This window comes from Aquila chrysaetos, chromosome 7 (genome assembly GCF_900496995.4).
Source record: "Aquila chrysaetos chrysaetos chromosome 7, bAquChr1.4, whole genome shotgun sequence".
NCBI classification, from domain to species: domain Eukaryota; kingdom Metazoa; phylum Chordata; class Aves; order Accipitriformes; family Accipitridae; genus Aquila; species Aquila chrysaetos.
The window spans coordinates 32489339-32514747 of NC_044010.1; the positions used below are offsets into that span (position 1 = coordinate 32489339).

Below are 25409 nucleotides of genomic sequence, written 5' to 3' on the forward strand. Positions count from 1 at the left end.
GCCCCGCCGGGCGCTCCTCAGGCGGCGGCGGGGAGGCCGCGCGCAGGCGCGGGGCGGTGCAAGGCGGGCTGGGGCGGGAAACGCGCGCCCGCGCTGGAGCCCGGCCAGGCCGCGCGGCGCCGCAGGTAGGGGCTGGGGGCGCGCCCGCCCCGCGCGCGGGGCCCCCCGGCCGTTAGCGGCGGTTGAGGGCGGGCGGACGGGACCGCCGGCGCCGCGCCGCGGGGAGAGGAGCCGCCGCGGGCGGCCGGGCTTTCCGTGGGCGGGCAGCCGGGGTACGAAGCGGTGGGCAGTCGGGGAGGTAGCCTGGGTGCTTGCGGGGCTGTCGCCGGCGAGCGCGCTGGGTTTCGCGTGGACGATCCTCTCGAGGCGACGGGTGCCGCCAGTCCCCCGGGGGCGGTTTTCGAGGCCCCCGCGGCTCCGGGGAGCGGCCGCCGCTTGCGGTGCCGCCCGCGGAGCGGCCGAGGGGCGGCTGCGGCCAGCGGCGCCTCCGCCTTCCTCCTCCCCCTCCGGGGCCTTCGTGCCTTCCCGTCGTTCCGGCTTCTCGGTGCTCCGCCGTCGGTACGGAAGTAGTCGTTGCCCCGGGGGCTGGATGGACGCGCGCGGTGCCGGTGTGCCGCTGCTTGCTCGGCCGGGGCTCGCCCCCCCGTCCGGAGCCGGGCTGGGGGCAGGGCCCGGGCAGCCGGGGGCTGAAAGGGAAGAGCTGCGGTGCCTGCCCCCGGGATTTCCCGGTTGTTCTGTCACAACGTGTAATGCCGCCGAGAGACACGTCTTTATTACCCTTCTCACGCAGTGCCCGGGCAGTAACTGTAGCCATAATAAATCATAGCATTTAGAACTGGTCTTCCTTAAACCGTCCTGTCAGTTTCTGTGGTGAGGTTGTTACGGGATCGGTCTGCGGCGCTTGCAAAATCTGCGTTAACTTTGATTGCCTTGGTCGCAAGAAACAAGAATTTATCTGGTATTTGCTCTGTTTTCTTTAGCAGACATGAAGGTCATCACTTGTGAAATAGCGTGGCATAATAAGGAGCCCGTTTACAGCTTAGACTTCCAACATGGAGCTGATGGGAAGATCAATCGACTGGCCTCAGCAGGTGTGGACACAGCCGTTCGTGTAAGTTTCAAACCTGTTTGTTTTGGTTTTGTAGCATGTGCAGAGCAGGAAATGGCTTGCTGTCCAAGCTACTAGGTTATTGGCTGGTACATGACATCCATGGTGGATGGTTTAGGGTAAGAGTATGAGACTGTACAGCTATATACAGAATGACTGTTAACCTTGGGTACTGTCCCTGAGTTCTGTTGCCGAGTGTTGAACTGTTATTTTTGGAAAATTACCTGCATTGACTGTTGGGTGATATTCCGGAGTAGTAACTGCTAACTTACGGCACAGTCTTGTGGGTTAGTGAGAAACAACTCGTTTTAATTTCTTTATGTTCATAAAAGTTGAATTTTATTTGTCATTTTGTAAGTAGTGACTCAGCAGTATGGTATCTTTCTACAGCCCTTTTCACTCAGCTTGAGATGCATTTCTCCTAGGTAATTTTGTGTTGGTGCTAGCAAACTTTGTTAGTCAGTTATTCATCCTTTCGAGAATCACTTATGAAAATGTTGAATAGCACAAGCCCAAAAGATGTGGCTGTAGGATTTACCTTTGCAAAATCAGGCAGTTGTTTTTCTAAATTCTTAATGCACGTGAGGATTGTCCCCATCGTTCAATGATCTCTTGGTTTCTCTAAAAGCCTTAGCCCTAGTTGGAAGCATTGGGAAATTGAGTGCGCTGGGTGAACCGCGTTTTTTTTACCTGGATGTTAGTCAACTCCTTAAATAAAGTTAATGGCCAAGTGAGGCACAATTTCCTTTGCAGAGAAATAAATTGAGTTTGTTTATTTATTTAACAGCTTCTCGATATGGAAGGTAGACATAGTGGTCAGTTTTTCTGAGTCACCATTTGAGTACTTCAAAAAACCTGGCGCATTTGCTTCCCCTGTTTTTTGAAGCTGAGAGTGAAACAGTAGGTTACCGATCACTGCTGGGCTGTTCATTTCATGTTTGAGTTCCTGTAGGTCGGTTCAGTATCTGGGCCTGGTGATTTCCTGTAAAATACTTTTTTTGCTTGTTTACTAAAATCTCTACTGCTAACCTTTCAATTTGAGACAGTTCCTCAAACTCAACCTGCAATAAAGAAGGGTTCCAACCAGGGACCCTCCCTGTGCTCCTTAGTAATGAACTCCAATGCAAAGAATTCATGTAGGTTCTCTGCTATGTGTGTATGTATCTGTCTGTCTACCTGTCCTTGCATGGTATTTTACATTTTAATTATCTTTTGGGCCTGCTTATGTTCTGTCAGGCTTCCATCACTTATTTGAAGAAGAAATAAAAATACTCTAATAAGGTTTTACTACCTGTGCAATAGGTACAGACAAAAGCCTTTCTTTTGTATTACTGCTGCATTTTCTTCTGAATAGGGAAATGCTCTGTTTTAGCAGAGAATTTGAGTTGTAAAGATCAGATTTGTACTTACATTAGGAATGCCTGGATTGGATCCAGATTTGTTTCTCAGGATCCTCAGTGCAGTACTTTGTGAAATATGCCAATATATCTTAATGTGTTTAGTAGCAAATTATTACGAATAGTAACTGCTGTGATATGTACATGATTAGAATGCTGCTTTCTTTTGGAGGTGGTAAATGGGATAAATGTCATTAAAAATTAGAGTTTTATTCCAGTAGCCTCAGCCAAAACTCTTCCCTTCCTCAATGGCAAATTGACTTCTTACCTGATGGTGTATGCATTTCAGGGATTTTGGCTCTATATGTAGGTTACTGAATATATATTTAAGTCATACTTATATGTATACATATTTTAGGGCCAGAAAAATTTCAGTCATCTTTGACATAAAAGATACTGCTGCTACGTCTTCTTTAGGAGGACTATTGCATAAAGGGGAAAAACTGGCAGAAGTTACAGAGGTCTTAATTCAGGCTGCTTCGTTGTTTGGTATATTCCTATCAAGGCCTGGTTGTTGGTTTGGTTTGGTTTTTCTGAACTGAGCTGCATCCAAGAACAGATTATTTGAAACACCTAATGGGATTTAGCTGTCTGTGGCCTTAGTCCCAGAATATAGGGACATAACAGTGTTGCTCTCGTGGCTGAACCAGTGCACAAGTAGAGCAGTAGAAGTGGCATTATTATGCGCTGCAAAATCGAGACAAGTGGAATCAGGAGTTCCTTAAGCCAGCATGGTGTCCATATCATGCAACTGTCTTAATGCTGTGGTTATGATCAGTGAGGAACTGGAATTATTATAATTCTTGCTCAGATCATCTGTTTGAAACCACTAAATCTATCGACCTTTGGGATATCCTCCAAAACTCTTCAATTTGCTCAGACTTCTAAAGAGAGCTAAAATGTTTTTTTCTTCTGTAGTAATCAGCTTTTTTTTTCAGACTGTTACAATTTGTTTTGAGGGATTTGTTAACAAGATTCTGTAATTCCATACTATTGAATCATTGTATTTATAGGCTTGTCAAATACGTTTGAAGCTAGAGGTTATCGATGACTGAAGAGAGAATGATGTTATATGTTTGGTTGTTGGTTGTTTTCTTTTTTTTCATTTCTTGGAAATGCTTAGTAATATATTTCACCAGACTAAAAAAATACTGCAATATAATTACAGCTTGTGGTGGGTTGAGTATGGCTGGCCACCAGGTGCCTGCCAAGCTGCTCTGTCACTCCCCCTCCTCAACAGAACGGGGAGAAAATATGATGGAAAAGCTCATGGGTCAAGATAAGGATGGGGAGATCACTTAATAATTACAGTCATGGGCAAAACAGACTCGACTCAGGGAAATTAATTTAATTTATTGCCAATTAATAATGGAGTAGGATAGTGAGAAATAAGAACAAAACTGAAAGCACCTTCCCTCACCCCTCCCTTCTTCACGGGCAGAACTCCACTCCCGAATTCTCTACCTCCTCCCTCTGAGTGGCACAGGGGGATGGGGAATGAGGGTTGTGGTCAGTTCATCACACGTTGTCTCTGCCACTCCTTCCTCCTCAGGGGGAGGACTCCTCACTCTTCCCCTGCTCCAGCGTGGGGTCCCTCCCGTGGGAGACAGTCCTCCATGAACTTCTCCAACGTGGGTCCCTCCCAAGGGCTGCAGTCCTTCAGGTACAGACTGCTCCAGCATGGGTTCCCCACGGGGTCACAAGTCCTGCCAGAAAACCTGCTCCAGCATGGGCTCCTCTCTCCACAGGGCTGCAGGTCCTGCCAGGATCCTGCTTCAGTGCGGGCTTCCCATGGGGTCACAGCCTCCTTCGGGCACCCACCTGCTCCGGAGTGGGGTCCTCCCTGGGCTGCAGGTGGATATCTGCTCCACCGTGGACCTCCCTGGGCTGCAGGGGGACAGCCTGCCTCACCATGGTCTTCCCCACGGGCTGCAGGGGAATCTCTGCTCTGGCGCCTGGAGCATCTCCTCCCCCTCCTTCTTCACTGACCTGGGGGTCTGCAGGGTTGTTTCTCCCACGTATTCTCACTCCTCTTTCCCAGCTCCTGTTGTGCAGCGTTTATTACCCTTTCTTAAATAAGTTATCACAGAGGTGCCACCAGCGTCACTGATAGGCTTAGCTTTGGCCAGATGCAGGATAGTCTCAGAGCTGGTTGGAACTGGCTTTGTCTAACATGGGGCAGCTTCTGGTGTATTCTCACAGAAGCCACCCCTGAAGCCTCCCCCAGCTACCAAAACCTTGCCACATAAACCCAGTACACAGCTGTGGCTCATAGAGGGAAAATTTGTGGTGCAACTGCAGCTTTAGCTCTGAAAGTTTCAGATAATAAGTTCAGAATGACTGCCCAAGGAGTAAATTGTGGATTAATGAAGCGGTGCATGTATATTACATCTTGTTCCTGAAAACTGTCTGTAATGCTTTTCTAACTAGATATGGAAAGTAGAAAAAGGGCCAGATGGAAAAGCAATTGTGGAATTCTTGTCCAACCTTGCTCGCCATACCAAAGCAGTAAATGTTGTGCGCTTCTCTCCAACCGGTGAGATCCTAGCATCTGGAGGAGATGGTAAGTACTGCTTTTCATGTGTCTTATGCAAGATAATTGTAATGTTGAACTAAATGTCATGCATTAACAAACCAGTGAGTGGGAAAGAAAGAATCTTCATATGATTTCTTCTACAGATGCTGTTATTTTATTGTGGAAGCTGAATGATAGCAAAGAATTGGAACCATTAGTTTTTCAGGATGAAGATGAAGCTCACCTTAACAAGGAGAACTGGACAGTCATTAAAACTTTAAGGTAGCTTAATATTTTATGATTTGTTTTCTGTTCTGTGTTTTTGATTCCCCAGTGGATTTTTCATCTGGTACAGTCTTCTGTTCAGTGTATGTAGAACTTCAATGCTCTCTAAAATTTGCTTGCTCTAATATTCATCCTTTTATTGTATTTAACTTTTTTTGATACATTGCCAACGTACAGGTGTGGGTAAGGCAGAAGATTTGGCATTTATGTGACTTAACTGATGTGCTCTGAAATTTGTTCCTGAGATTTGCAGTCACTTAAAGCTTAGGACAGAGATATATAAAGTAAATGGGAAGTTTTATTTGCTAGCTTTATAGTGGAAATTTTGGTCACTATTAAAGCAAAAAGCATCAGTGGATAAAATGATTCATGCCAGAAGATGGCTGTGGGGCTCAACCAATCTTTTTCAAGTAGTTCATTTTAATGGTTGCAAATCTACTGTATCGTACAGCTTTTGTTTCAAGTGTATGACGATTAATAAAATATGCACATTGTGCCTGCTAAGACTAAGTAAGTATTAGCTGATAGTGGCTAAGGCATCAAACCACCACTGGCAGTTGAACTACAACAGCGTTCTGTTCTCACTCTTGGATGAAGTCTGAAAGAAATTAGTGGTTCTGGACTTGCAAATGCATTTTGAGTGAGCAGTATGTAGCTCTGCCTTGCTTTCTGTGTGTATCTGTTAAAAGTTTTAGTCTCTGTCTATACTGATAAAATCATTACTTATTTTTTGTAAAAAGTGTAAATTCTTAACTCTGCTATCCATAACTGATACATTCCTTGCAACTACTGAGGTTTATGTGAGAACAGTTTCAAAAGTGCTAGTGGGATTCTTGAAGTACCAGCATCATCCTTTAGGAACATTAGAGTTACTCTCTTAAACAAATGCATGCAATCCCCCTTCCCCTTGGTGTTGCAAATATTTATTATTAAAGTTACCACACTGTATGATAAGTCTTCAAATGACAAGCAATAAAAATTTTTTGATGAAGCCCTTTCAGGTGGTTCTGAATATCTTGCAATGTTTGTTCAACTATATCTAAATCAACCTTAATTTTCTGTTTCATGTGGTTCTGCTGAATATGCATGTTTGTTTACCACTTTTATGAAACCCATAAATTGAAGGAAAGTTTTCTTCAATAGCAGCACTTCCTAATTGCTTTGGTGTAGTGTTTTGTCTTCTGTTTGCACAAATCCTAAAATGTTTGTTTCCAGATCTCTAGGTACAAATTCACAAATTACTTCAAATGTGGTGTTTTCATTGTCTGTGCAAAAGACCTGTTGAAAAGGCAGTCTTGTTTTGAATAGAAGTAGGATGTGCATTTTTAAAATATTCTACCACCTTCTGAATATGGATTTTTTTTTTTTAAAAGCTGAAAGTCATGCTGTTCATTTTACTTCAGTGATACTTTATTTGCCTCTGATTTTTTTTTTTAACCTGAAAATGCATAAAACTCATGTTTACATGTAGCTGTAAATTTTTAAATTAATAATTGGTTTTTTGTCTTCTGGCTTCTAGAGGCCACCTAGAAGATGTATATGATATTTGTTGGACCTCAGATGGAAATTACATGGCATCTGCTTCTGTAGATAACACAGCTATAATGTGGGATGTCAATAAAGGTAAATGCTATGTTTATCCCTTGTGTCCCCAATCCCGGTGGAAGTGCCTCACGGTATTTACCAGAATTGTTGAAAGCATCTTCTTATGTGATTACTAGTTTTCTGGGATTGTGAGGCAGATAGCCCAGCACTTAAAGATACCCTCAGACAGCAAAATTTACACAGAAGTAATCTCTTTACCTTGGAGTATTCAGGAAATAAACTTCACCCAATCTTTTTTTCTCCCCAAACTCCTACAAGCAGGTTGTATATTACTTACTCCACACCCCAACAAACAAACAAAACTTGACTGGTATCAGGTAACTACCTACCTAGGTAAAAAAGGGGAAGCAAGTATAGGATGCAGGCTGTTTTACAAGATGTGACTTTTTCTTTAGGCTCCATTAGGCAAAACACTTCTGTTCATTCTCATCCTACTGCAGTGGGATTGCTTCTGTTCTCCAATTAAAGGCCCATCTATAGAAGTTCGGATAGTAACCAGCTAAGTTACGTTGCTTTACAACGGCTTGATGTTTTCTTATTAGCAGTGTAATCATTACTTTCACTTTTAATTTAATGTAGAAATACTTAACTTTCTCTAAAGTTAACCTTTTGTCTCACATTTCTATTATTTAGTGTCTAATTAAGAAAAATAAAGTAGAATCTAGCTTAATTTTTCAGAGCAGGCACGCGTGAAAATATGAGTGTTCTGCTGCTGACATTTTTTGGATTCTTTTTGGGTGCTTAATGTCTCTCCCATCCAAACTGTCACATATACTCCTTTCGAAAAGTCTTTACCATAAATACATGAATGTTCAATTAAGAATGTGTGTGCTTAGAGCATAAGTATGTGTAGGGGCATTGTGACCGAATGTCTCCTGCATCTCAGAGTGCTTGTAACGACTTTAAAGGGACATATTTATTAGAATTATTACTAAAAAAAGCTGGGTGGTCTCTTAAGCTGATATATGTTACTTGCGTGTAATGTCTTCCATTCTCACTGCTTTCTTTTGGCATGCAATTAATGCCATGGAGGGCATTTTGTGTCTTCTAGGCAGAGAGACAACTAGTAAGTTGGAAGTAAGAAGCCATTACTGGAAAATGTAGGCTTTGTGATTGAAGTTGCAGGTACATGAAAGGAAAGAGTTTCACAGATAGCTTCCAGTAATACCCAGGCTAAAAGCTCGCATGGTTTTTTAAAAAAATGGCTGGGAGAAAACTAATAATAAAAATTCATAGGGTTGTTTGGTACAAAGAGAGCATCACTGGCTTAAGTCCTTGAGTTACAAACCGTTGGCAGCTTTACTGGGTATCCTGTAGAAATACCGCTATGTGTTTGCTCTGTTCTTACACTCTTCCTTAGGCATCTGTTGCTGGCCACTGTTGGAGACAGAATACTGCACCAGAAGGACATTTGATACTATGCAGCATGGCCTCCACTCTATTTGTGTAGTCTTTTTGAAGAGCTATTGTCTTTGAAACTTGTCAGCTTATAGTATTTCTTTGCAGCAAAGCAACACTTAACTAATAGGAAAAAAACCCACCTGTCACTAGTATCCAAAACAGTATTTTGTGAGAATTATCTGTAACTTTACTTCATCACGATGCTTTGGATCCGAGATATTCAGCTGTGGAAGAATGTGAGTTAGCACTGCTGTAGAATTGTTTCTGAAAGCTACCCATGGGTAAGCGTCAGTCAGCATGTGTGTAGTGTATTTTTTTCAGTGCTTGCTCAGCAGAGTAGATGAGTTTATACAGCCCCCCAGCTGGAAGCTATTTTTTAACGCTGGAATTTCTGGCTCTGTATTCAGCCAAATTCAGTTAGCTGTTGAACAGTATTCTAGACTTGCCTAAAAAGTTTTTTTCTAGATCACAAAGGTTTTGAAATACTTCTGTTTTGAAATATACTCATCTTGCATGTTTAATGCCTAAGCCAAGCTGCTTATCTGAGTTAATTTGTAGGGAACAAGCCTTAAACTGGCATGTCACAATTTACCGTACTTGTGAAGATTCTAGAAATAAAGCAACTATTTCTGATATTCCTATCAGGTACCATCAAGTTAACAGTTTGTATGTTTAAAGAATGATTTCGCTACATTTTGAAATGTTTTGTCTTGTTTTATTTCTGAAATGAAGAAACGTTTTAAAACACATTTGAATTTAGAATCTGAAAACTGTTTGTAATTTCAGGACAGAAGGTTTCAATATTAAATGAACACAAGAGTTATGTCCAAGGAATAACCTGGGATCCTCTAGGCCAGTACATTGCAACTCTGAGTTGTGATAGGTGAGCTGTTGGTCTAAGTGTTTTGCCTTAGTATTCTTTCTTACTTGAGGATGAATTAAAAGCAAGTGTACAGGATAAATGTGACTTTTCTTTTAGTTTTATTCAGATCATCCTATAAGAAGGTTGATGTGAAAGTGAAATGATACTTTAGTTAATCTTTTTCTTGTGGTAAATGATTCCTGAAGTCTGAGTGTCCTCTCTAAGCAGCAAATAAGCTTACATAAACTTTTGTAGAAATTTTTCTTCAGGAAATAAGTTTTCATTGTATTGGTCATTAGAGATACCAAATACATCTTAAGAGAGTGCTGCGTTCTCTGGTTGTTAATGAGCCAATAAATTCATCCTTGTTTTACAGAAAGATATAAACAGGTTAAGAAATGTTTTTTCCATTGATATCTTTCTTTTGCCCCCTTGCTCCTTCCATCCCCAACAGTTTTGTAAGTGATGTCATTGGGAAAGCTAAACACACACTTCATAAACTTGGCCCTTGTCAGAACTTTGAGTGAGCTTAAACTGTTTAGGGCATGTGTGCTGCTCTGAAGGGGTTCGCAGCTGGCTAATAAATGTATGTCATCTGGCACCCACTGCAAAGAAAATTGCTGTAACAGTGGAAAAGTAGTTTTGATTTAAGATTTGCAATAGGCTCAGAAAAATGGTAAGTTAATGGCAACTAGGTCATTATGAGCCTCTGTCTTCTGATAATCGGTTATGTGAGATTTGTGTGCTTTTTATTAAAATGAACAGCAGTGAAACACAAGTAATAAAATGATGCACAACTTTTTCTTGGAGTGAAGTTGCAAGTGAGAGCATGAACTAATCTGAAGAGGGGAAATCTCCCACCCTCTCAGGTTTCAGATGCTTTTCTGCAAGGTTAGTGAATAGCATTGGCTCAGTGGGGATCTAACAGGAGCCGGGCCAGTTGCTAGGACTGGGCACTCACCAGCCTGGGGTGGGGAGACCTGTTCCCCCTTTTGGGAGACCAGCTTAACTGTGTGACATACAGAGCCAGTAGTTCCACAAATGTCTTAAGCTGTCTGCCACAGCCTCGCGTTCTATTTTCTTTTCCTAACTCTGTCCAGGATTCTTTGTGGAGCTGTTTCAGCACATTAAATCAGCAGAAAGCTGTCTGGTTTTTGTTAGGGTGGTTTTCTGCCAGCCTAACAAACGAACATAACTTGGTGAAGGTCAGAGCTGGCAGAAAGGAGGGGGTGGTGGGATGAGCAGTTGGATTTGCTTAGGCTACCTGCTGGTTTAGTGAGATGAAGTCAGGGGAATTCCGATGTTCTGTGCAGAGACGTACTCCAACTTTCATTCATTCCAAAGGAAACTGAGGCATAGAGATGTAGCTAATTGTCTTTGAGGTGAGTTCGCACTCTGCAGGTGTCACTGATGGAGTGACACACTTCATTCGTAATAGAGAAGTAGCAATACGTTTATTGATATAAAACAGTGATTAAACAAAGTTTGATAGTAAATGTGACAGTGGTTTAACAAGATCCGATGGCAAGGTTCACTTGATATTTACTGCATAGAGGACAGGGTCAGACAAAACTGTCGGGGGCACCCTCCTGTTGAGTCATGAGGTTCAGAATGGAGCCCCTTGCTTTCTAAACTCCTTCTCAGAGAGGAGTCTAGGTGCGGCTGGATCCACTCCTAGTCCCAGACTTGGTCAACTGTTTATTTCTAAAGGACTATATGTGCACAATCAATCAATCCTTTATATCACTTAGCTAAGAGTTCAAAGTTTAGCATGCTATTAATCACTTACTAAGAATCTGTTGTGGCAAGGACTCTCTCAACCTCGAGCAGTAACCTTGAGAGGGGTCCCTACTCAAGGGGAGATCCTGGCGTGCAGCCTGCTGCTGTGCAGGAATGCTCAGTAGGCCCTGGGCTGTCCACTAGTTATGGAGTAAGAGGATTGACTCAATCATATTTGCATACAGACTACAGATGTTGGCTTCTTCAAGATTTGGCTTGAGTCGGACATTGACCAGTACTGTGGTTAGGTGGGCGCATTGTTCAAATTAGCCCTTGGCTATTTTGTTGTTATGTGTCTCCCCTGAATCCACTGTGAGCTGGGATGCAGCCGTCACGACCACATGCATCCATTATGACCGCCACTGGTGGTTATCACTTGAGCAGGGTTACAGGGAATACAGGTCAAGTTGAGGAGGGAGCACACCACCACAGCAGGAGTATACTGGCTACTCCAGCACAGGTAGGAATGGCGTGGCTGTTCACTGTGCACTAATTCCCTTATTTCTCCATGAATGCATATTCTGGTACTTCACAAACCTTATTGAGTCAAATAATTGTCAAGTGACTCATTGGTTATTTAACCATCAAAACATGTACCCCCAGTGGTGTCTCATGAACAGAGTTATAATTAATCTGTGATTTTCATTTATATTTGGCGGTCCTGACTGAGAAGTGAGGTCCTGTAGTGTTGTATGAGACTTGGGGTGAAAGGAAGTTGTTCATAGCTAACTGTGCTCTCCACCATGTAGGGTCCTGCGGGTGTACAACACGCAAACCAAGCGTGTTGCATTCAATGTTACCAAGTTGCTGTCCGGATCAGGAGCTGAAGGAGAGGTACATTGTTCTGCTACTAATGGTACTGGAGAATGTGCTGGAGAATTTTACATGAGTTGTTCTATGAAACCAAAGGAGCAAATATTTTCTATTCAAGTAATCCATATATCAGATATTTTGTCTCCTGTCTCACCTTTGCATGTTATAAATAGACACCACTTCAGGTTTCCTCGAACATCACAGAAATGACTAAGAAAGAACACTGCCTGCTGCTGTTGATCTCTTGCAAGTTCAGCTGTTTAAAGTAGTAATACAATGTCTTTGATTGTAAATGTTAAAAATAGTGTGGAAAAAATAGTATGCATAGTGAATTCTTAATAGGAAAAACTTCAAACATGCCTTTCAGTAGCTGTAAGTTTATTAATGGATATGACGTAGCAATAATATTTTAAAGTCAGCAGCCTGAAATTTTCAAAAAGGTAGTCTGATTTTTAGGAAAAATATGAATTTGGGAAAATTTAGGAAATTCTCTCTAACCCTAAGAGGGAAAACAAAGAGCTTTTTTCTCCCAAACAGTTCTAAGTGATAGTAAAATAACACCTCCAAGCTGGCTATAACGTTTTTAATTCCTTCTATTCCCTTTGTTTTTTTGTGAAAACATTTGTAACAGTTTTATAGAGACTAAAGAACAGCCCTGAGAGAGGGTGTTTTGCCATTGTAGAAGTTCTCTTTAAACCTCTAGTATTAGAGTTAAAATTAAATGCCTAAGGAACAGGCTTTTACATTGATAGTTAAATAATGTTGTTCTCCAGGTTATTACTGGTTTTTGATTACTGGTCTAATGTGACTGCTCTTGGAGTGTTTTGATTAGCAGCTGAAGAGGGATCAACAACTATTTTTCTTAGCTGTGAAGAATTTATAGCACAGCAGAAAGTGAGTTTGAAGGAGCCATGGTTTTTAAACCATTTATTTTAGAAGTTCCATCAGGTTGGATTGTACAACTGGATGGTTTTTCTCACTTGAATTCCAGCTGACATGTTCGTGGCACTTTACACAATCATATTTTCAATGTTACAGGCTAGGAGCTATCGGATGTTTCATGATGACAGCATGAAGTCATTTTTCCGCAGACTCAGTTTTACTCCTGATGGCTCCTATTTACTCACGCCAGGTATGTGAGAAGTGTACTGTAACTTACATTGTATCTATTATGCTCTAGTTTGAATGTGCATCAAGGTTGCTTTCAAACTGCCATTCCTCATTCTTCCTATTGAAGAAAATAGAGACTCCACAATACTCTTCTGTTAGCAGTCCAGAAATCAACTTTCTCCTCTGATAAAAGCTATATTTATGGCATTTTCTGAACTGAGACATGTAAATTGCAACAATACAGCTCTGTTAAAACAGTAAAGAAGAATAATGAGTGGTTTCTTTTGACTGGTCTCTCTTTGTTTGTATCCTTTCTTAAGAACATTCTGCAGTCATAGTAAAAATAACATTGCAAGGAGGAGATCAGTTTGCCCATATAAGCACTGCTTTTATAGATGTCTGGCAACATCAAAAAGAGGCTTTGAGGGGGAAGTATATAAGGGAAACAAAAACAGCACTAAATAAATATTTGGGATGCCTTTTTAGGTTGTGTTCAGGTTGCACAGCTCTTGCCCAACTGACAAGCCTAATTCCTGAGAAGTAGAATGTTTATGGACATAAAGTAAGCCTAATTCCTGAGAAGTAGAATGTTTATGGACATAAAGTGTGTACTCAGTACCTTTTTGAGTTGATGAGTAATGTTTTAACCTTTATTTTTGCAGCTGGCTGTGTTGAATCGGGCGAAAATGTAACAAACACCACATATGTTTTCTCCAGAAACAATCTTAAAAGGTAGAGTTTAATAAGATCAAAATATCTTTTTATTAAAAAAAAAAAAAAGAAATGCTGTTTTCTGAAATACTGATTCTTTATAAAAGGCCCATGGGTCACCTGCCATGTCCTGGAAAGGCAACTCTTGCTGTTCGCTGCTGCCCAGTCTACTTTGAGTTGAGACGAGCATTTAATAAAGGTACTGTAAATCCTTCAGGGAGTATGATTTTACAGCAAATATGTGAAAAGGCCAATGTGGCTGTTTACTATTTTATGCCCTAACCTTTTAACATTCCATTAAGATAGTGTTGTACCACATCTTAGAAGCTGTTTCCTGATTCTAAGACCCCGAATTCACCTTAAGTACCTTATGAGTAGCTTTTGATATGGTGGATAAATGTTCTTACTTGGCCTCTTAGGCTACAGAAACACTGTTTAATATTTTTCTTTAACTTTTAACCATTTTGTGTGAGTAAAAGTAAATAACTTGATATAGCACTGAAGGAGTGGCCCAGTGAAATATTTTCTGTTAGTCTCAGCTACCCGCATCACATAAGCACCAGAGAGTGGGTATAGTTTGCAACAACCATTGATGTTTATTCGAGGAAGCCAGACCTGAAGCAGTGCTGGTGTTACTGGCCAGAACAGGAGTTCTGAGGTGGGGAAAGGATTGTATGAAGTTGCATAAGAACTTACCTGGAGATTGAAATCCAGCCTTAGTGTAAGCCCAGTGGGTCCAGGAGTGTTTATATTTTAGCAAGACTGGTCTTACTCTGCTGAAAAGGCAGAGCTTTGCTCCTGTCTTTAGAGGGTCGATTTGTAGTATTCCTTACAGGATTTAGAGATTACCTGTTGTTGTGTTCTGTATTTTCATCATAATCTTTAGATCCATTGTAATGGTGGTTTGAAAGTAAGGAGATGTGTCTGCTGTTGGTCTCTCTAGCTCCTCTAAACAGAATGTTTAGGTTCTGCCACATACACCCAGAGAAGTGAAAATCTGTGGTAGTCTAGTAATCTATAGATGTGAGTAGCTTACATTATGTTAATGTTAATGGCCTGTCTTAGTGCATAGCTTCCATAATCATCATAGAACTGAACAGGAGCTCTATATACTACTGAAAGCAGCTAGCTAGCACTCAGCTTCCAGTGGAAGTTGGAATAATCTGGCCTTACAAAGAGCTAGTGTTGCAATGAAAAGACTAGCTAGGAGCTGAACCCAAGATAACACAAATAGAGCTAAATTCATTGTTTTGACTGAGTCATACAGAATATAACATGGTGGTATAAATTTGTCATGACCTTGATTTACACTATATCCTCAGGTGTGGGGTTTTTGACTTTAATACTAAAGTTCCTATAAATATGCTGAAAAATTTCAGCTGGAAAATACATGACAAACTTTACAAAACAAAATAATAACAATCCAGATGGACAAAGCTTCTGCCAGTTTCTCCCTCTTCAGCTAAGACAATACAGGGCAAACTTCAGGCAACAGAAATGTTAGTGCTTGACATTAAACTTTACATTTTATACAAGTTCTATCTTCTCAGCCATTATCTTGATACTGATTAATAATGAAATCTTTATTTAGATTCATGACTGAGCTAGTGCAGTTACTACCTTGCAACAAATGCCAGACAGAATTCTGAATGTGTTCATTTCTTTGCATTCTAGATGAAATCAGTCAGAAATCATCTCCTGCTCTATTTAATCTGCCCTATCGATTGGTGTTTGCTGTTGCTTCAGGAGATTCTGTGCTTTTTTATGATACTGAGCAGTCCTTCCCCTTTGGTTATGTTTCTAACATCCATTATCACACCCTGAGTGACATTTCATGGTAGGTAATTGTTACATTCTTAAGATTTGTTGTGGTGGAGGAAATGTCCTTTTTACACGTTGAAGTTCTGAAAAATATCTTGTGTCTTGCTTTATTCTTATGTTTTGTTTATGATGTGCATGTGGTCACTGTCATCACAGTGTCTGAACAGCAAGCCACCTCTTTTTTGCCCTGTAAACTGGACAATCATTGTTCTTTATTGGTTGGGAAACAAAGTGCAAGCACCCTGGGGACAAGCAGATGAAAATTTTTGTGAAAGCTAATGTAGTGGGTGCCCATGAAAAGTACTCATTGTTCAGGCAGTATAACTGGCAATAATGAACTTATTTGGAGGTTTTGGAAGTCATCTGTCGGAGTTCAGGTGTCTGTATCCTGGCCAGATTCTGGTTTATCTGCACAGTTCTTGGTGGTTCTTCATGTATGGGATGAAGTAATTTATCTGATGTGATGTGGGGAGTCAGAACTGGAGCTGAAAATTGAACCCAAGTCTTGCAATCAGGATATACCCCTGTGCTTCTTCTCTCATGCCTTTCTAGCCAGTATCCCTAAGCTGAGGACCACATGGAGGCTGCTTTTTCAGAAGTTATAATTGATGTTCAGACACTGTGAACACCATTGTGTGTCAGGAGGAGGGGAGTGGAAGAGAATAGAAAATCAAGTGCTTTTAATCAGTGATAGATAGACATTACTTGGTGAAATGAGCACGAAGAGCCCATTCAGGTGAGCACCATGGTGATTCTGAGCATTGCCTCTACATAGTACAAGGAATGCAGCCAAAGAGCTTGAACTGCTCTGCTAGTCTGAATGGAGAGAGCCATATTTCAGCCATATTGCAGAAACTGTGGCTGAAGAATTGTGTACCTGCAATTGAACCATACTTTGTGCTAGCTTAAATGCATGCAGGTGCTGGCAGCAGCATATTGCAGGTCATCACAGATGACACCAGAGAGATTAAATCAAATGCGAAGGCCAGAATTGAAGATCTGTTGTTCATTTGAATTGGATGTCTTTTACTTGACTGCAGTTTTATTTAAATGTATATGTGTACCTGGGTAAGGGAGGAGGAAAAGACAGGTACAGCATGTGTTATAGATGGGGGGGGTGAGGGTTGAAGAAAAGTTCTGGCCTTTACTCTTAATGGAAAAAAAAAAAAATCGCAAATAGGTCCAGCGATGGAGCCTTTCTTGCTATTTCTTCCATGGATGGATACTGTTCATTTGTTACCTTTGAGAAGGATGAACTGGGAATAGCACTGAAGGAGAAGCCACAGATAAATGTCAGGACTTCTGGTGCAACAGAGAAGAAAGTGAAAAAGAGCCAGTCGCACAAAGTCATTTCCCCGGGCTCTAAGCTGACAGAGGGGACTCCTCCTGGCAGGGTCACCGATCCCAGCACTCCCACCCTCCAACCTAGAACACCTACAGCTGTCGGTAAGGACTTGTCTTCCACACCTGTAAGCATAAAAAATGTTCCAGTCTCATCTTCAGACGAGAGGAAAATCACCCAGTCAGCCAGCCAGAGCACTAAAGTAAACCAGCCCAGGAGGATTACTCTCAACACTTTACAAGCATGGAGCAAGACGCCAAGGTGAGATTTATATTGCTGTTTCCAGTCATAAATACGAAGGCCAAGACAAGCTGTGCTTGTGCTACATTTAAAGGTTGAGGTTTAGACATAAATTCCTAGCCCTGTGTCTTGGTGGTAGCTGTCTTGACATGGAACTTTTTGTTCCAGTTGTACTGCAGCTGAAAGGTCAAAATGCCTCCTGAATCCTAAATGTACAGCTTTTATATTTCTGTCTGAAATGTGAGGCAGTAACAAAGTTAACCTGACCATTACACCTGGTCTGTATGGCAGCAACAGGTGTCTGTCTTCAGTTCCCATTTTCTGTACAAAGATGGTACCTGAAGCTTTCAGCTGACAAGAACTATTTGAAGACCCTTCTGACAAGAAATATTTTAAGAGTGCAAGTCTAGACAGACCCTCAGTGTGCACAGTCATGGATGTGGGACTTAATGCATTGATTGAGGTTATTTCCTAAGGTGAAGATGTAGGTTTTTAGAAATTGCCCGTAATCCATGTATTGATTGTTAAACAGCCTGCAGTAGAAGATCCTGAGCTGGTGTGCGACAGTAAGGAGACAACCATGCAAATAGAGATCTAGACCTTGTCAGCAAAACAAGGCTATTTTAGAATTAAAGGAGATTATTGTAACTTCTCATAGGAATGTTTTAATTAGTAGATGGCTAGGGAGGAAGTGGTGAACAAGAAAGCAGGATTGTGGATTTCATCAACAACTGCAAAGAAAAATCTTGGAGATGATGGCTTTCTACACAGCAGTGTTCATCTCTACTGGAACTAACAAGTCAAAGGGTTGTAGGTAGTTGAAAGTGGCTTTAGCCTGGAGGGTGGGGTGACTGATGCAGCTAATTAGTCTTTTTATTTTTGAGAGAAACTATATTTAATCATATCAACTGATTATGCCATGAGTGTCATCTTGTAGTAGCATGCATGGTGGTACTTGTAAGACTTTTTTTTTTTTAATGGTTCAATCCTCTGCCACTTTTGTGCTTAATTTTTAAGTACTGTCCGGAAGAGATTTAGCAGAACAAAATAGATTTACAGTAATTATTAGTGGACCTCAGCAGGCAAAAGAATTCCCTAGTGTTTTATGAATCAAAAGTGTTAACATGGACAGGGCTAGGGCATAGTAAGTGCAGCCAGTCTTAATTTTAAAATTTTTTGACCAAATACTGTGCTCTGAAGGTGAATATCAAGCATTGTGCCACATATAACATCTGTAAAAGTGGTAAAGATCACTAGTGATGTTTAAAGTACTTCTAAAAAATGCTCTATTTAACATATAACAAGAAGAAAAAATGCATAGTAAAATATATCTAAAATAGATTTAAATTTAACTGATTCTATTTGAAGTAAATCTTTAAATAAAGTATTTGTGGAAGTGATGGCTTTAAAGCAATTGAACTGTTTCTGTTTCTGCTTTTTTAAAGGAGAGTAAACTTGATTCCACTGAAGCCAGATATGACAACCTCTGCATATACAGATACAGTTCCTATACCTCCTTCCTCAGAACGGGAACGTGGTAAGCTTTTGTGGCTATGAATAGCCAGCAAACTCTTTTGCCAATCAGTTCTTTACATTATAGGGTTCTGTTATAAGCTTATAACACAAGCACAATCAAGCACAAACCTAAACCTAGTTGCAGGTTTTACAGCTTCTTCATTGTCTTGGTGTGTTTGAAAGGTGCTTTTGACAATATGAAATGTGTTCTCACTGTGGTTGCTCTTGGGCAGCTGCTTACGTGACAATATGTCACTACAGTTTTTATAGTAATGGGTGCATTAGCTGACACTGAAACCAAGAAGAGTAAATTCCCTTGGATATAATGTTCTCCAGGTCTTACAGGTGAGTTTAAGACCCTTGTACTTTTAGCACATCATTGTTTCAGTTGCTGGACTCTCGCCAACCAGGGTTGGGGTTTTTTTTGGTGAGTGCTGAATTGTTTGTGAATTCAGCAAACAAATTTACTTTCTTAATCTGGATTTACTTAGCCTAAATGATTTTCCTATCTGCCTGTTTCAGAGAGGCCGTTACCATCTGATGACAGTCTTCAAAATCCTCCAGCATCAAAACGACCTAGAACTGAGGAAGTGTCTCTTTCTACATCTGCTGAAGGTCAAGTCAGCTGCAATTCAAACAAATAAAGGCTGAGCTTTTAGTAGACTCTTCACAGTCTGAAGGCAATCCAGCCATAGCTGAGAGTACATTTATTTTGCAAATGTTAAATCCTCAATTCCTGATTAAAGTACCATACGCATATTTGACGTAGTGCTGTGAAGAGAGAAACTGGCAGTAGAAGACACAGATTTCAGGAATGTAGCTTTGCAGAAGAGGAAATAGTTGGGAAGTGCCTTCTAAGTGCGTTTCTACTTCTTGAAGACAGCATTCTTCAAGAAATGCCACAGCTTAAGGAATTCAGGGAAATCTGGGTATTAAAAAGCCATACAGTAACCTAAAAGTCTCCATCAAAGTCCCGAAGTTGATGTTTGTAAAGTATTGTATCTTCCAGTAACCTATCTGGCAAAAGAATAGAATTTCGAAGGACTTAAATGCATTCATAATGATTTAATGTGGTTTAAGACCAAAAAAAAAAAAAAAAAGAAACCGTTTTATTCAAGTATCTTGGCTTATATGTTTAGCAGTGTGCAAAATAATTCATGCTGTCCAGTACATGTGGAATGGAAGCTGATGTTCACATGCTCTGAATGCAGCAGCATACAATATGACTGATATGACTGAAACATAAATCAGAACTTGTAACTGCAAGAAACAAGAAAGCAAAAGGAAGAAACCATCTGAAGACCTGTTATAAGCATTAAACAGCAGAAGGAAGTTCTTAATTGTTTATTTTCTGTGTTTTAAAAAAAAAAAAGCAGACATGAGATTTTCCTGAGGTGGCAGTATTTGAGTGTATGCATCAGAAGTTTTCGCCCATTTTTCCAAATCTTAACTCCCTTAGCCAATAAAATATAAATCCAATGTATGTTAAACTTCTAAAAGTTGATTTCTTTTTAGCATTTAATACTTGCGCTAAGCGTTTAGCATTTAATAATTGAACTAAGACCTGCAGATTGAAAACAATGAGTCCAAAATATTTGAAAATCACTACTCTGGATTTGCTATGGTGTGCAGACTTGGCCTGTAGAAGTAGAATGCTCAACCACAGTATTCTGAGCTCATCCACTTCATTTTGTTTAACATCATGGACTTGATTTTAAAAAGTAAGATAATTCTTAAAATGTGAGTAGTCGTTCTAGCTGGTGATAGCATGTAGAAGTTTTAAACAGAATTTTTTCTCATGATTTAGGCTATTTTTCTATCATTTGAAGTTCCACAACACACAGGAGGGGAAAGCTGCAATTCATATTAAAGCTCTTTGACTTTCATTCTTCCCTGGATTTGGTTGTTTTTAAGGTGTGTAATTTACTTAGTGTTTGTTTTCTGTCAGTTTCTAAGAAAGTGGACTAATACTTTAGAAAAGCAGAAATACAAATGTTTCAGAATTAATGTTTCAGATTAATAAAAGTTAATAGGGAGGAAATATTAACAAATACCTATGTCAGTGTTTCAGGCAAATGAAGTAAGTTGCCTACAATTTAATTTCAACAGTAATTAATAAGCAAAGAGTTGTAGGAAACTAACTGTATCTTTGCTTTCAATCACAGAGATGAGGATGGAGCTTTGTTAGACTTCGAAAGTGTGTTTTCTTCTGGAGAGGAATATAAAGACTTAATTACCAAGCAAAGCCACATCTAAAACTTTTTTCCCCAAAAGTTTATAGAGATATCTGAATTGATAGCTGAAGCAGATATTTGTAACTAACATGCATTGCCTGACTTGCTATTTTATGTTTTGTCCAGTTTGAGCTATAAGAACATTGGTAGTTCATCTTTCTGTGGGACAGTGACCCACTTAGTACAGTACTGCAGTGTTTTGTTTTGTGCACTGCAAAGGATCCTTTGAATTCAAACTTAGACTTCTAAATACTAATTGCAAAGCTATCCTGATAGGTATTTTAAAACCTTTTTTGTTGGTTTTTTTTTACACAGTGTATTTCACTGTAAACTACTCTTTCTGTTGAAAACTAGTAGGTTGGGTATATTATTTTAGTGTTATTGGCATGCCTGGTCTCTGTGGTCTTCAGTCTTCAGATGCAATTAATTGCAAGAGTATTCAACTTTATTTCATACCTTGACCATTCAGGTGACATCCGCATTTGTTTATGTGGTTCCTCAGCTTATTTTTGTTCTGCCTTACAATCTAATAGGAGCTGTAAAGTTAATGTGGCTTTCATAGCTGCCATTTGGAGACTATTTTCACATCATGATCTCTGTCAGAATGCTCTATCTGATACTTCGTCTTCCTTAATAGGAATTTTTTCCATTTAGTTCTAGTTGTCTCTTGCCACTATGATTTCCTACTTCTCTGTTGATTCTGTTACTTATACACTACTCTGTCAAATTTATACAGCACTAGTTTTTTAACCGTTTTCTATAAATGGATACCATCATTTGTATAATAAATTACTATCTTTAACACTGTGGCAGTCAGAACTGTAGATTCCTGGGGTTTGTGATTCCTCTTTCAGTCTCCAAGGGGCTATCCCCACCTAACATTCATACTTAAGAAATTGAAAACTATTCTTACACTGTTTATAGAAAGTGGGTTCATGTTTTGTTCTCAGTCATGCACTAGACTCTGCTTCAAGACAGAACATGCCTGGTGCTGTTTCAGTTCTTTCTTGACTGCTTCATAAGGTGATGTATTGCATAGACATAATTCTTTCAAGCATGTGCTTTAGTCCAGGTTTGGCTTAAATGTTATTTTTAATTGGCCAGCTGAATTGTTCATACTTCAAATGGACCCTGAGTTCATATTCCAGCTGTGAATGTGGTGTAGGTGCTGTCTTAGGTCACATTTTGCTCAGTGCCTTCTGTAAGGATCTTACCTGCTTTGAGGACTATTATCGTGCTTGTACTATCTTGATGAGGTAGCATTATGGAAAAATGCCCTATCTACATCTTTTGACCTCACAGCAATAAGAAGAGGGAGCTGAACTCATAGAATTAACTTCTGTAATAGGCAGCAAATTACTGTTAAACTCAGGGAACCATGGAACTCTTCATTTGGGGTGTTCAAGCCCTGTGCCCATCAACATGTTTGGTGCTAGTGTATATCAGTGTCCCACAGGCCAATCCCCTGGAAAACAAACAAACAAAGAAACAAACAAAAACAACAAACAAACAAACAAGAGCACAGTTGCACAAAGTCATTTCCCGAGGCTGTAGGCTGACAGAGGGGACTGTTTGAGCAGCAGGGTTGGGTCAGATGACTTCCAGAGGTCCTGTCCAACCTCACCCGTTCTGTGATTCTGTGAATGCTGCCACTTCCAGTTTGGCATAGTTTGAATGAGCAAGTACTCTAACACTTAAGATGGAGAAGTTACTAGTCATGGGAGTTCGCTGATATATGTGGTCTTTATGTGCCATTTCTTTCCATCTTCCTCAGAATCACATGGATTTTTCTAAGTGCATGAAGCATAATGAAAGGTGGGGAGTGAACACATCCAATATGCCTACTGCACAAATAAAGGCTTCTGCATTATCTGATAGTGTAAATATCTGTGTGGACTATATGTCTTGGAGAGTTCAAGTTACAGGCAAGTGATCCTTTCCCTTTTTCAGATTGGTTTTCTTGCATGTCTTACATGTACTTCTCTGGCTTGATAGTAGATCTTTTAAAATGTCATCTTTATGTCCCAGTTCTGCATACTTTCTTATTTAAGTATGTGTCTGTATGTATGTGTAATAATTTTTCCATGTCAGAAAACCAGTTTGTTCGTTACCTTAAACCATGTGCCTTTTTTCATAAGTTCAGTGAAGGGCTGGAAAAGCCAGGCTACAGAAGCACAAAGCATGAGACTTCTGTGTAAAAACAAAGTGCAGAGCGACCGCTGGATGTCACTCTTCTGATAGGATTCCTCTTCCCGGGGCTATGGGGGAAAAAATGCTACTAGCGGCAGCAAGGAGAAAGAAAACACTTTTCTTTTTAAATAAAAGCTGTAGGTGAATCTATATAACAAATGTATGTTATCGCAAAATAAATTGTTTCTATTGTTTCTACAAGCTTCCTTCTAAGAAGACAGGGTTTGCTTTCTTATGAATTACATTTTATAATTGACTACGGAAAGTAAGTCCATACCATGATAGCATTTCTCTGTTGGGAGATGTAAAATGATAAACCTGAAATGCCACATGCAGGCTGAAACTTTCCAAGAATGTCTTAAGCATCATTTCTGTTGAAAAGCTCTTTGAAGAGGTAATGGGAGGGATCTGGAAGGCATGTGGACCATCTGGTTAGTATACACTCCAGGCAGCTTTCATTTGTCTTGCCGCGAGTTAACCAAATTGTGATACACAGATTGCTACAAGTACACAAAGTATTTCAACATCCAGGACCTGCTGCTGCCACCACCAGTGCTAGCACCTACAGCTCTGGGTGGGAGTTGGTAAAAAAAGAGAAAAATATTTGCATGCTCCACCCATAAGTCAAAAAGCATTTAATCATGTGTGTCCATATAATAATACTGTCTTATCTGTCCTAATCTGTTTTAAAAGGGTGCACTGCCATGTTATTTGTCTTCCAGCCCATTAAAAGGAAATGAAAAACATGAGGGCAGAGTCACACAAAGCTGCTGGAGCCTAGGAGAAAGTGGCCATGGTGAGTGGCAGGTGTAAGGACAGTATGTAAGCAATCCTCATGCATGATATGTGTTCTGTGTGCAAGAGCAAGAAGTCATACAACTCCTTACTTATGTGTCATTTTTTACTCCTGGTTAGAAAGGGACTTCTTGCTGCTTCCACCATGTGTCAGGCTAGTGCTGCTCAGTCAATGATAGGTCTTTTCCATTGTTGAGTTACTGCTAGTTAAAATCAGGATCTCTTGCTCCTCAACAAAAACATATGCAGACATACCACCTTAAAAACCAAATACTTCTGTGAGCCACTGAACTAGTAAGGCCTTGTTTCAGATGGATATATAGCTAATTGCACTAGGGGTTTCAAATAGATCTTGCAACTTTTTAGATGGGGAAGGATTCACGACTGTGTTGCTCCTGGAAAGACTTTCTGGTATGTAATAAATGTTAATTTTTAGACAGCTAGAAATCATGCTCATGTGCTATTGATGTTAGCTTTAATTTTTCTTCTATCTAGCTACCTGTATTAATACATCTTGTAATTATTTAGCCACTGCCTTTTTGTCAAAATTTGGTTGATATTTGCCTATGGATTCAAAACAGAACCTCTGTACTGTGTGTGCACATTCTCCATGTTTACATAAGCATCACTTCTTATAAAAGAAAACAGGCTTACCAAGTAACTATATTGTATGTGTGTTTTCTGCTACAGCAGTTGCAGGATCATGAAGAAGCAGCAGATTGGAGTTGCATGATAATGTATGGTATCACAAGTTACATGATAACAGGATTTGCTACATGAAACCTATCTACTTTTCACACAGCTCTTTTTTTCGTGCTACTATAAATGATTTGCAACAGCAAATTTAATTGTGGAATTTATGTAAACAAATCAGTATTACAAGCATATGAAACTGGAGGGAGGTCATTCCCAAACATGGCATACAAGGGCAAGATTTTCAGAAGTACTAAGAGCTCATGGCAGGGTTGGACTAGATGATCTTTAAAGGTCACTCCCAACCTAAACCATTCTATGATATTCTATGATAAGTAGAGGCTGCGGACTGATGTGTTGAGCAGTACTGTTTTGCCAGCATCTAAAAGATCCTACAAACAGAAGGTACAGCTTTTTAGTATGAAGAATTACATAGAAACTGGTTGTTTTACCAGTCCATTTCTAACTCAGCTCGTAGATCAATGAATATCTCTCACAAACAGAATCTCCCTTCTGCTTCTGACCATATCATGATTTTTACAAACATACAAGTATGTCTGGGCAAATATAGATGTGCTATTTCAAATCTCGTCTGACAGATGAGGAACACCATCGAGTACCTTCTGCTAACTTTAAGCCCCTGTTTGGACAAAGTGCAAATGCCCATAGAGCGTTGAGGCTACCAGCTTCCCTCTGCGTTCCCCTCGGTGAGGACAAAGCTCTTGGAACAACAGGCAGAAAGACATTCGTAGCAGCCCCAAATCTGTAAGTGCTCCCTGGGCACTCTGAGTCCAAAAAGGAAATCATGGTCGGGCAGACATGAGACAGTGCTCCTACCCAGTGGTACCTCCTGATTTTCTCTTGCCACATGAAAGGTGGGAAAGGGCCTTAGTTGTTGAAAAGGAGAGGAAGGGTTTATGTGGAAATGGAGATGGCTGGGAGAGGAGAAGTCATGGGTGTGGATTAAGTTTTTTGAGCTGGGATGTAGAGAGA

At 40.3% G+C, this 25409-nt stretch overlaps 2 protein-coding genes across 13 annotated transcripts; one reads left to right on the top strand and one right to left on the bottom strand.

Annotated features, from left to right (window-relative positions):
* The first annotated feature begins 32 nt into the window (after window positions 1–32).
* CHAF1B (chromatin assembly factor 1 subunit B) lies at window positions 33–24384 on the top strand. Of its 12 annotated transcripts, none has more exons than XR_005932861.1 (16): window positions 33–125; window positions 981–1111; window positions 4936–5068; window positions 5185–5302; window positions 6825–6928; window positions 9098–9194; window positions 11702–11786; window positions 12804–12897; window positions 13538–13607; window positions 13694–13785; window positions 15261–15423; window positions 16588–17010; window positions 18435–18526; window positions 19027–20418; window positions 21700–21761; window positions 22513–24384. XR_005932861.1 is itself a non-coding variant. In XM_030020468.1 (14 exons), exons 2-14 carry the CDS (start codon window positions 986–988, stop codon window positions 19146–19148), a joined length of 1719 nt encoding a protein of 572 aa, XP_029876328.1. In that variant the 5' UTR covers window positions 33–125; window positions 981–985; the 3' UTR covers window positions 19149–24384. The 12 variants fall into 12 exon arrangements, 5 of the variants coding, with proteins under 5 accessions (XP_029876328.1, XP_029876329.1, XP_029876331.1 ...); XR_005932863.1 differs by having other exon boundaries at window positions 19027–20225; XR_005932859.1 differs by having other exon boundaries at window positions 19027–21761.
* Window positions 173–814, bottom strand: LOC115343959 (basic salivary proline-rich protein 2-like). The gene has a single exon (XM_030020569.1). The coding sequence runs from the start codon at window positions 812–814 to the stop codon at window positions 173–175; it is 642 nt and encodes a 213-aa protein (XP_029876429.1).
* Window positions 24385–25409: the final 1025 nt, after the last annotated feature.